The sequence below is a fragment of the Cicer arietinum genome, chromosome 1 (genome assembly GCF_000331145.2).
Source record: "Cicer arietinum cultivar CDC Frontier isolate Library 1 chromosome 1, Cicar.CDCFrontier_v2.0, whole genome shotgun sequence".
In the NCBI taxonomy this organism is placed as follows: Eukaryota; Viridiplantae; Streptophyta; class Magnoliopsida; order Fabales; family Fabaceae; genus Cicer; species Cicer arietinum.
The window spans coordinates 8,841,647-8,852,636 of NC_021160.2; the positions used below are offsets into that span (position 1 = coordinate 8,841,647).

At 34.6% G+C, this 10,990-nt stretch overlaps 2 protein-coding genes across 5 annotated transcripts in view; both read right to left on the reverse strand.

Moving 5' to 3' along the window:
* LOC101490648 (outer envelope pore protein 16-2, chloroplastic-like) overlaps positions 1–742 on the reverse strand; it is a 1,661-nt gene extending 919 nt beyond the window's left edge. The window contains exons 1-4 of the mRNA XM_073370048.1: positions 460–742; positions 310–372; positions 189–220; positions 1–21 (exon numbers count right to left, since the gene is read on the reverse strand). Of these exons, the coding sequence (XP_073226149.1) occupies positions 1–21; positions 189–220; positions 310–372; positions 460–649 (306 nt within the window). The 5' untranslated portion in view covers positions 650–742. The remainder of the gene's footprint in view (positions 22–188; positions 221–309; positions 373–459) is intronic.
* Positions 743–2,185: 1,443 nt separating this feature from the next.
* Positions 2,186–10,990, reverse strand: part of LOC101490977 (uncharacterized) — a 28,155-nt gene continuing 19,350 nt past the window's right edge. For all 4 annotated transcript variants that reach the window (XM_012717859.2, XM_004487720.4, XM_004487721.4 and 1 more), the window contains 12 exons: positions 10,835–10,930; positions 8,242–8,312; positions 7,634–7,711; positions 7,433–7,526; positions 6,523–6,621; positions 5,399–5,616; positions 5,194–5,308; positions 4,098–4,229; positions 3,911–4,018; positions 3,710–3,816; positions 3,521–3,625; positions 2,186–3,435 (listed from right to left, as the gene is read on the reverse strand). In XM_012717859.2, coding sequence (XP_012573313.1) covers positions 2,901–3,435; positions 3,521–3,625; positions 3,710–3,816; positions 3,911–4,018; positions 4,098–4,229; positions 5,194–5,308; positions 5,399–5,616; positions 6,523–6,621; positions 7,433–7,526; positions 7,634–7,711; positions 8,242–8,312; positions 10,835–10,930 — 1,758 coding nt within the window. In that variant the 3' untranslated portion in view covers positions 2,186–2,900. The remainder of the gene's footprint in view (positions 3,436–3,520; positions 3,626–3,709; positions 3,817–3,910; positions 4,019–4,097; positions 4,230–5,193; positions 5,309–5,398; positions 5,617–6,522; positions 6,622–7,432; positions 7,527–7,633; positions 7,712–8,241; positions 8,313–10,834; positions 10,931–10,990) is intronic.

Consider the following 10,990-nt stretch of genomic DNA (forward strand, 5'->3'; position numbering starts at 1 on the left):
CTCTTTCCCAGTGTTGATCACCTGAGGATAGCAAAACAAGGCAACACAATGAACAGAAAACACCACAAAATTAATATGACATATAAGGCCAAATATAATATAACGAATGACAAACTTAACTTAATTTAGTGGGAAAAGTATATATATAAAATAATAAATCATATGAAATATTTTGTAAACTAACTAACCATGGCCTCGAGGGATTTGTCGTTGGTCTCTCCTAAATAGAGAAAAACAAAAAAAGAAGAAAATGTGAATATATAGATTTGGAAATATAAAGTAATTTAAAGTGTAAAAAGGGAAACAAACCTCTAAGAGCGGCTGGCAAACGAGATTTCCTGGTGGCTGAAACATCTGATGGAGGTAAACCGCCTGCAATACAACATTATTAATTATGAATTATTAATGCGGAAAATGGAATAATGAAATATATAGTGAAATAGTGAATTAGTAATAAACCTTGAATGGCAGTGAAATAAGCCTGACGAGAAAGGGATTGAACGGCACCAATTCCAGCGGCTTTAACGAAACTTTCAGCGATGCGATTGAGAAGAGGATGGCCAAGATCAAACAAACCTTTTCTATCAAAATTACAAATCTCATCAAGTAGACATCGAGTCTCCACCTCACTGCTCGTCTTCAAATTCATCTTCAACTTTATTATTATTACACACACGCACAATTATTAAATACCCGAATTTCAGACTACTGCCTTCGGGGACACGTGTAACACACCACCTACACGTGGCGTTTCTATAAACCAACACAGGATGCGTACTTGTTGCTTCCTATATGGAATGCATTTCAACATCATTCATGCAATCTCAACTCAACATTGTTTTTCAAATAATAATATACCTCTAACAACTCTATAAAAATATGCATATTAAATTATCAATATGGAAACATTCATTAGATTTATTTGTAAAAAAAATATGGAATCATGTTTTAATTGAAAAAATAGTTCATTTTTAGTGAGATCTATAAAATATCTTATAGTTATCTTTTTAAATTTTTAAATTTTATTTTTTATATACAATTTTATTAAAACAGCCCACAAACTAAATTGTTGTCATCTCACAATTAGTTTTGAAATATAAATTTTTTTTTACACATCTATACTATTCTACTCATTCAAACAATTTCTCTTAATGGATGATCAATCTCTCTATAATTAGTACATTATTAAAAAAAAAATTGAAACTCTAATATTTACTTTATTTTGTTATATTTTATTTAATAACTCTTATTATTATATTGCAGTATTGTGTTTTCTCTAATTTTGAATTTGTAACTGCTTAAATGATCAATAATTTTTTTCTTGTAACTATTTTCACACGTTTTATGCAATTAATTTCGATAGACAAACATAGGAACTATTACCACCCTATTATAATATGATAAATGAATTATAGAACCTTGATTGTTGTTAGTTATAATATTGTTTTTACATACATATTTGATCTCATTTACAACATGAAAATAGTGACTCTCTAAAAGACAAAGAAGATTAAAATTAAAATGTTAATTGCAACTATTTTTTCTATGTTTAGAATAATACTCATTTTATCTTACCATTTTTAAGTCTACTTTTCATTTTATATTCTCCATTGTGTCCTTATTTAAATGTGCCAAATTTAGAATAATTTCTTACTCAATTATTTTAAAATTATATTTACAATATATGAAAATCATATATCTAGAGCAACCAACCTTACATTATTCTAGTTTACAAATAGAAAATAAAAATATAAAACAGTAAACAACAAAATATAAAACAGTAAACAACAACAAAAAAAGAATAGCACTCTACGAAGCATAATTTATCTGCAAAACGTGGGCGTTGTAAACTCTTCCTGCTGCCTAGAATCCACATAGTGCCGGCTAGAGTAGAGAGGTCAGACCTCCCAACAGAGTTCTGTATGTTCCTTATACAAACAGTAAGAGATGCGTTCCACGCACGAATATTGCTAGAGGCCAAACAGTCGCAATCAGAGTATTACTTCCTCCATCTCACAGTATTATTATATTTTCCATTAAAAAATCACCAATATTTAAAATAATTAATTTGATAAACATAAATTATATTCTTTTTAATTATTTCAATTCTTAATATGTATCCAAAAACTTCAAATAATATTTAATATGAGACGGTGGGAGTATTACCTTAAACAAAATAGGAAACTGCCAAAATATGAAACTATAGATAGATCAAAGGAGAAAGCCAACCGCTGTAACACCTGTTAACTGCATGTGAAGTTCAATGCATCCGTAATTCAGTACGATATACAACAGATGATTTTTTTTTTTTTTGTTACAAACAGATGATATTTTCTACCTACTACATCTGTAAAATTTTGCCCCTAAAATATCACTGCACATATTGATATTCCTATATCACTTCCACCACAAAAAGAGGTGGAGAGAGGGGACAGAAAAATAGTAAAACCTGTGTAGGGCAGATGTTGGCGCCCTCTATGAAGATGTTACTATATAACTTAAAAACTACACGATGATACCAGGACCAAATCTCCCCAATCAGAATTCTCTGGCAGCAAATATGAAAAATGAGCTGAAAGAGATAAAAATCGGTGACAAGGAAAAGAAACGATAATTATTGCTGGTCAATGTTACAGAAAGGCACTATTCCTATGTTCAAAGCTTGAAACAGCCAACCAAACATGGGATCAGGACTTAGAACGAAGTTGCTCTATGATAAATATCTTGCCGCTCTCAGTAGCACTGTATAGTATCTCCTATGTCCTTCACAGAATGCATATCAGAGCTTAGACCCTTGGAGAAGGAACTCCTTGTTTCATAGATCATAGCAACCACTTTGCCACCAGCAAATCCTTAGGTCAAATATCACAATCTGCCTTTCCCTATATGGTTCAAAAACCTTACAAACCATTTACGGCCATCTCTGGCGAGGATTTGGGTGAAACCAGTGAATGTTCCTCCCCACCCAACTGTCTATTATCAGTAATGCCATTCGACCCATCAGAGAAGTTTTTATGTATGCCAGTTTCTTTCTCTACATGATTCTCTTCAGCTGTTGTGTTGCTATTTCCAGAGCAGCTTCTTGAAACATTTATCTCCTTTACATAATTGACTTCACTTGAATTCATCCCCCCATCAATTGTAGAATGACCAGTATGAACGTTGATTTCATTTTTCTTACCAGGCAGTACAGCATGGCTCAATGTTGAACACAAGGCAGAAAAAACATTATCTTTTGGTTTTGAACTATTGGCCAACTTCTGCTTACGTACAAGATTGGTCTCCTTATTGTTCAAAGGCAACTTTCTTTTCATTCCGAGGGACTCCATTGGCCCTTCATCCTCTTCAGAAGCTTCTGGATGCTTCCTAGGTGGTGGCTTGTAATCTTCATCATCCTCATCGTCATCATAGTCAACCAGTCCGCCAGACCTCAAACTGAAAATCAAGACAATTGTATTGCCTTACGAAAGATGATTTTGAGAAAATTGGACTAGTAAAATATAAAGTAAAGCATGTATACCTAAACTCTGAGCAGCTCGCAGCTGCTCCATTGGATAACACGCGTTGCTGCTGCTGCCCTTTTGGATTACGTGAAATAGACGTAGAGGTTGAATCTTCATCATCACTGGTTAACAACCAAAAGTTAAATTAGACTCCATATGCCAGTTGAATAAAATCTCCTATAACACTTGTGAAGGAAGATATATACCTATCCTCATTAAAGTAATCTTCCTCTTCTTTCTCTAAAGCACGCTCCTCAAGTCGTTTTTGAAGGTCATTCGTAATAGTACCTTTTGTCCCATCATTATCCAAACACTGCAAGAAAGTATTTAATCTCAAAACTGCAAAGAAGTGTTGATAACTGCACTATCTTCTGAGCAAGAAGTCAATAAATAAAACAGGAAGTCACCTGCTCATATTTTACTTTCAGTGAATGAATGGAAACCAAATTCTCAAATTTCACTAGCTGGTCCCAGAAAGAATTAACTATATATTTTATCAATAATTTCAGATTCTCCTGCATTATACAAGATTATCAATGCAAAACTGCTTTGAGGCATTTAATATCGAAAATGATACAAACAAAAGAACAGTACCTTGCGAATGTACTCAAAAAGCTCAAGAACAGCAGAATTTAGCAGATTGTAGCGACTGCCATTAGCAATGAAGACATCTACAACTGGTTTGAGAAGGTTGTTTCTAACAAAATGATTTATGAGATGCTCCTCCTGCAGAGAAACAATAATTATATAGAGCACAAAAAAGAGAGCAGCAGTTGTAGCTCAAAACAGGATAACTAGTTTCATCAACATAAAATGATTCCGCCAATTAACCTATAGGCTTGGAACACAATACTTTAGAGAAAAATTTCCACAAAACTACCAACATAAGCAACTCCAAACGGCACTAATCAAGTAGGCTATATACCACTCAAAAGTTATATCTGGCCACCTTCAACCCGTCATGAAGGTGAAAAGCGTAAGCATAACTTGATAACAAAAGTTAACACCCACTTCTGATAGTTATCAAGAAATAAAATGCTCTCAAACTGCAAGATACTATGGTCCTCATACGTAGTTGCTTTCTGGTATAATTTAGGGTACACATTTGATCATATTTACAGAGATAATGAAAAATTCCTTTATACTATGATTGGTGTGATATAAGCAAATATTTCAGATAATACCATATAAAGTAGGCAAATTAACTCCATTTTAACAAAGAGCAAGGTGATGAGCACCAAAATGACAAAAGGTACAAGTTAGTCACTAATGATATTTTATGAGAGGAAAGAAACTAGAGCAGACAAGCAACTCTAAACAATAATGTGGTTCACATAAAAGTTAATGGGAACAAACTAACAAATAGTTCTGAGACAGTATAAAATGAGTTACAGGTTTAACGTACAAAATATTTCAATATTCCACCCATATATGGTGAGGAAATGAAGAAAATAAACTACAAAATTTACAAATACACAGTAATCGAAGTTTAGTATGCAATGTCTAGGGCAGGAGGAATGTCCTACTTTCACTCTAAACAGGGCATTAAGAGTCTTGTGAGCCGTAAAATTAGAATTACATGGTCTGGGTAAATGGGTTGAAATATATACAGGAGGAGCAAGGTATATTTTTTTCTCTGGCAGTTGCCAAAGATAAAACAGGTAGTTTCTACACAGATGTACAAGCTTACATGACGTGAGAGAATGGTACGAACAAACCGAACAGCACCAACAACCAGATAATTTTCTCTTCTTCGAGTCAGTAACAAAATTTTATCAATCACATTATTCAGAAGAAAATTGCACCTGCAAACAGTAAAGAGAAACCAATTTAATATTTTGAATGATCAGCAACATAAAGTCAATTCTGATTTTTGCAAAGCAACAGTGAAGTACTTTATCCGATATGGGTGGTGCAGAACACAGAAGCATAGTAGTTCGCATATGTTTAATAGAATCTCTGGCTTCGTCCCACTCTGATCTTGGATTCCTTGGTCAGGATCTATTAATTTGTTGCTGGCATTAGCAATATTTTCTGGAGGACATGATGCCATTATCACTTTGATCAGTTGACCCAAATGCTTCTCATAGAAAATGTCAATAATAGTGTCTCTCTGTCAAACAAAACAAAAAGGTTACTAGAAAAGACTTAGTTCATACTATCTAGCAAATCATCATGTTGTTAGAGTAGAAGGAAAGGGAACGGTTGGACTTGAGAATAATCTAGAAACTGTAGCAAACAAATTTGTAAAAATGTCTCCTATTTGCTCACTGTATCATCATCTGCCTTCATTCCTCCCTCTTTATTTTTCATCAGCAGAAAACAATGGGTTTTGGGGTCCATGCCCGAAAAAATACTGCACTTGCAAAACGCGTCACACTCACACCAGGCCTTGAATCTGCACTGCTATTTGCCGAATGAGAGCAATAGCACCAAGATCAACTACCTAGTTTCTCCCCCTTCCCATATATTTGATGTTCCTCTGTTCTTTATTCACTCTTTTAATGAGACTCATGCCATGTATGCCCTTAACCATACCCCTTGCTCATTATGCTGATTTTGGAAGATGGTCCCCTGCTGACTTTTTTGAAATGGCAATGAAGATTGAACCTTCAACTTCTTTATCACTCCACTCCCCCACCTCAACCACCAAGCCAACCTTATAACTTCCAATAAGCCCCTACTAATAATGTAAGCTACACCTTCTTATGTGGGTATTTAACAGAATATCAACGCCCCTCCGCTCCAGCTAAAGAAAAGGTCTTAATTTAAACTTGAACGTGACCATATTGAAGAATATTGTAAAATTGCATGTTCAAAAACAGCTTATTTCAGAATGTTAAACTTAAGTTCATGTATTATAATTAAAGTTAACTTTCTTTCACAAAAAGAAATGAATATTACAAAGAAATAAGATATATTTTTAGTCAAGATTAAGAAGCATTTTGGCTAAGTAGTAAATATCAGCAACAAGGCAAGGCAAAACTGAGAGATCAGAAAAAATAACAGAAAGTTGAACCTGTGCGCCAGACAATGTGCATGAGTCTAATAGAATGCGAAGAATCTCAAGAAACTGGCAATGCATGTCATCTCCAAAATCTGTTATCATTCCTCTAACCTGTACATTGAAGAAATCCTTTACGAAAAATGATAAATATTCAAAATCCATATTTTTCATCTTCCATATTTCCATGCAAAATAACATGAGCATCGCAAAAAAATGAAAGGAAAAACATGAAACAGAGGATGGGTGAGAGACACTACTAATATCGAAGGAACTGAATGAGAAGTTGTTTCCAATATTCATAGATTCATATTCTGTTATATTGTATAGTTGACGGAAATTGTTGCACCAGAATCAGAAAGCCACGATTAAATTTCTGTTACTAATAACATATAACCGACCAACAGTAGAGACTAGAGACTAACAATTGACAAAGCAACAACAGTCTCTGAAACTAGTCAGGGAGTTACAATTTTATTGGGGGATAACTGCAGCCATAAGTTTACTTTCAGGGATAATAAATATGTCAATATATTGATGTAACTCTTTCAAGTTACTGTCTACCGAGCATTCATAAGCAACACACCCATGCACTGCTTAACTGCTATTTGGCTTCAGGAGATTTAGCACTGTACGTTGGCACTAGCAACATTGTATTAGTTAATGAAGTAGCTCGTTAGTTAGTTAGTTAATGGGGTAGTTAGAATTATCATATATAAATAGGGAGGTTTTAGTGTTAGAAAGGGCATCATCATTTGAATATCGTAAAGTTTGTGAATAGAGTAGTAACTCTATTGTGAAGGAGAAACCCTTGGAAGAGGGATTTATTTCCTACTCTTTCCTATTTCTAAATAAAAGTGTACTTTCTTTGGAATTCTTGGGTTCCAAACAGAGCATGTCACGTATTTGCATAGAAAGAACTTACCAATAGTCCAAGAAGTGCGATTCCTTCCTGTCGAACCACATAGGACCGGAGAAGATTAGGATCCTGATTCAAGAAGAGAATGAGAATATCTGTTCTGCAACCAAAGCAGCAATTACCTCTTAGAAACTGATGCAATTGAATGCAAAATCAGAATAGTTAAAAATGATATATCGAGATCAAGGTGAGAAAGAGTGACAATACCCAGTAAGTACAAGCTTCTTGTCTTGACTTCGCAGGACATCTGCGACAATGTCAAAGATGCCCTCATTCACCATATCCCTACATGCATTAAAAATGAAAAACTAATCAGGAATTCATAATGAGTTGGGTATCATTCTACATGTCAAAGTTATGTGACCTTAACCAATAAAAATTTCTTCAAACTATAAGGAACTGATATTAAACATATTAAACATGATTTTTAATAACTACACGTAAAAAGTTGTTCTCAGAAGCTGTTTTGTACTAAGTAAAGCTTGATAAGCATTGTGAAGAAACCAAACTGAAGACATCAAATCTTCTGCAAGCCAAGTAGCTTAAAAAAAAAATTGTGCAGTATTTAAAATTAAAATTAAAGGCAAGTCTCCCATTAAATACTCCAAAAAGAGTATTATCAATTTTTTAGATGTTCAATCCAATTATTTCATAAGAAAATAGACAAGCAAACTTGAGATCTAACGGAAAACTCTTTCTAAATAATTAAAAGAATGCAATCAAACAATAGTAACTGATTACAAAAATTGGAGAAAACAAACTGCGTAACAAGCTGCTGCTGTGTGTAAACATGTACGGCTCCAAATGCTACATACCTAAAAAGTCGAAGCTGCTGTACCATCGGTAAGCTCTTGCTTAAACCACAAAACTCATGCAAGAAATGGATCTGTTCATCGAGAGAAGCAAAAAAATTAACAAGCAGCAGTAAGGTCATCTTAGCATAGAAATGCTGGCATTAACATTAACCAAGTTTTAAAATGCAATGTAGAAATTAAAAATCATTAGTATATTTTATATAAATACAAAAAATTAAAGTCAAGCAGGTACGATTATTTTCAAATGAAGGAGAAGCTCAACCCCAGTTCCCATGACAATTTATCTTTTCAAACACTTCTCTATCAGATCGTACTGTTACAATGAAATTCATTGGCCACCCCATTTTTTGGAAGAAAAATAAAAAGATAAAGAAATAACAAATATTTCACTCTTTGATTTTGTTCAAACGTGATAAGCAATGGACAGAAGCAATACTTCTTATATATTTCTTCCTGTTGAGATCTCACACTGGCTAATAATATGGCCAGATTAGTTATTACAACTGGTGAGGCAGCTCAATCCCATGAGCTAACTCTTGGGACTGAGTTAGGTCTGACCCAAACTTTGAGATGGTTACAAAGTCAACAAACTTTGCGCTGCAGATATTAGTGATATGGCCAAATTAGTGGTTATAAGTGGTGGACATGGACACCCTCACCCACATGAGTCTGGATCTGCTCCATTTCTTTTCCTCAATTTCCTGTCTAGTTCTACGCACGACACATGTCAATTAAAGATGTGAACGACTGAGATTAAAATTAAGACCTTTTTTAATTAAGAGAGAGAGAGAGAGAAACCATGTTTCAGTTTTCATCAGCGCCTAAACCTGTAACGAGACCTAGCAGCACCTTAACCCACCGCAGCGCTGACTTCACTACACACTGTTGTGTACAACGTTGCCTGTACTACCCACTGTTCTGCCGCAGCACCGCGTTCTCTATTTTCACGTTAGCTCTAACACAAACACAACTACAACACACTAACTGGTTTAGAACATAGAACGAACCTCACAAAGATTTCATAATAGAAGAAGTGAAGGGGAGGATGTGGGGGAAGACGGAAAATTTGGGAAAAGGAAAAGGCAATATATTACGATGTATTAGCATAATGAACTTTGAGAATAGCAGTAACCATTGGAATGTGGCATGACCAATTGAGTCATGTTGTGGGAAAATAGGAATTATAATCATTATACACTTGAGACACCGCAATATTGAAGCGGGACAGAGAAGATACCGCAACAGTGAGGTGGTGAAATGTCGGGAAGACGACACATCAATATAGCAAAACAGTGTAACAGCAACGTCGAAATACGGCGAGATAGTGGAGGCAAAACGGTGAGGTGGCGAGACGGAGAGGCAATTGGGTTCTGATCTAAGGAATGAGGGTTGCTTCGACAGAGAAGAGTTGTTTCTTTTTTGAAAAGGAAAAAAATTTACGTGCTTTGCCTTTTTTTATTAAAGAAAAACTAAATTTCAATATTTTTAACCTCGATCGTTCAAATTTTTAATTGACATCTGTCGTGCATCCGTAAAAGTAATTGGACAGGAAATGGAGGAAAAGAAATGGAGCAGATCAAGACTCCATCCGCATGAGCTAGCATTTAAGATTAAGTTAGGCTCAACCCCAAATTCTTAAATTCCCTTCATGCTTAAGGAAAATAGGACACAAAACGAACCATTGTCAAGTATTTCCTATTAAAGATCCCACATCAGCCAGGTATATGACCATAATAATCTTTAAAATGACTTAGAGAATCATCTCTTTTTGAGCTAGCTTTGGATTGAGTTAAAGCCTACCATTTACCTAGTTAGTTGTTAAATATAATATGGAACCACAACCTATATCATCCGAATCCTATCATCGGAGACTCCAGATGTCTAGCCCTAGGCTGATAGGGCACGTACAGATCACACATCTGACAAATGAGAGGTATTAACATGAGGGTAACGGAATGCGAGGTATGATGTGTGAAGTGGGAAAATAGTGACTGAGTAGTGATCCATTCCCATCCCAGTAGAGGGGTGCTCTCATCGAGTATCATTTTTCTTCTTCTTTCATTTCTGCAAGGAGTACATCTGTAACAACTGTTAACTTTTCACACTTCATTTTCCATTGTAAAGAGGATACTCTCTGAATTCATCAGAAATACAAGTTCAGAATTACTTTCCGTTTATCATTTTTGTTTGTTCCTATCACTTAAATTCATTGTACAGAAGATGAAAAGATTTAATATATCTTAAGGAACAGTTCATTTTGTAAACAGCATTCAGAACGTATTAGCTTTCGAATCCACATGTGCATAACCTAAATATATCATTCAGCCGAGTGTCTTGCTCACAATCAGCAATTCCTATCTCATATTTTCATATTTTCTCAAGTAATAACCTAGAAAAGCAACAGGGACCATTTATCAGCATAACCTCTGACAAATGTGTTTCTTCTTTTAGTAAAATTTCATAAAACGTGACAGCACACTCTAATAAAGTTCACACCACCAGAAGGGAAAATTGTTGATTTGTGAAATAACAATTTCATTTTTGAAATAGTTGACGAAAGTTGCCGTAGCTAAAACAAACAGAAGACGTTTACCATATTTTTCTTTGATTCAGGAGAGGTGGTGGGCGATTTTAACCTAGCAAACAACTCCCGGATAAACGGACTGTCATCTTTCAATAAAGAAACAACCTAAAAAGTAGTGATGCAGTCAAAACTAAAGATAATGATCAATATATTAAATTAAAAGAA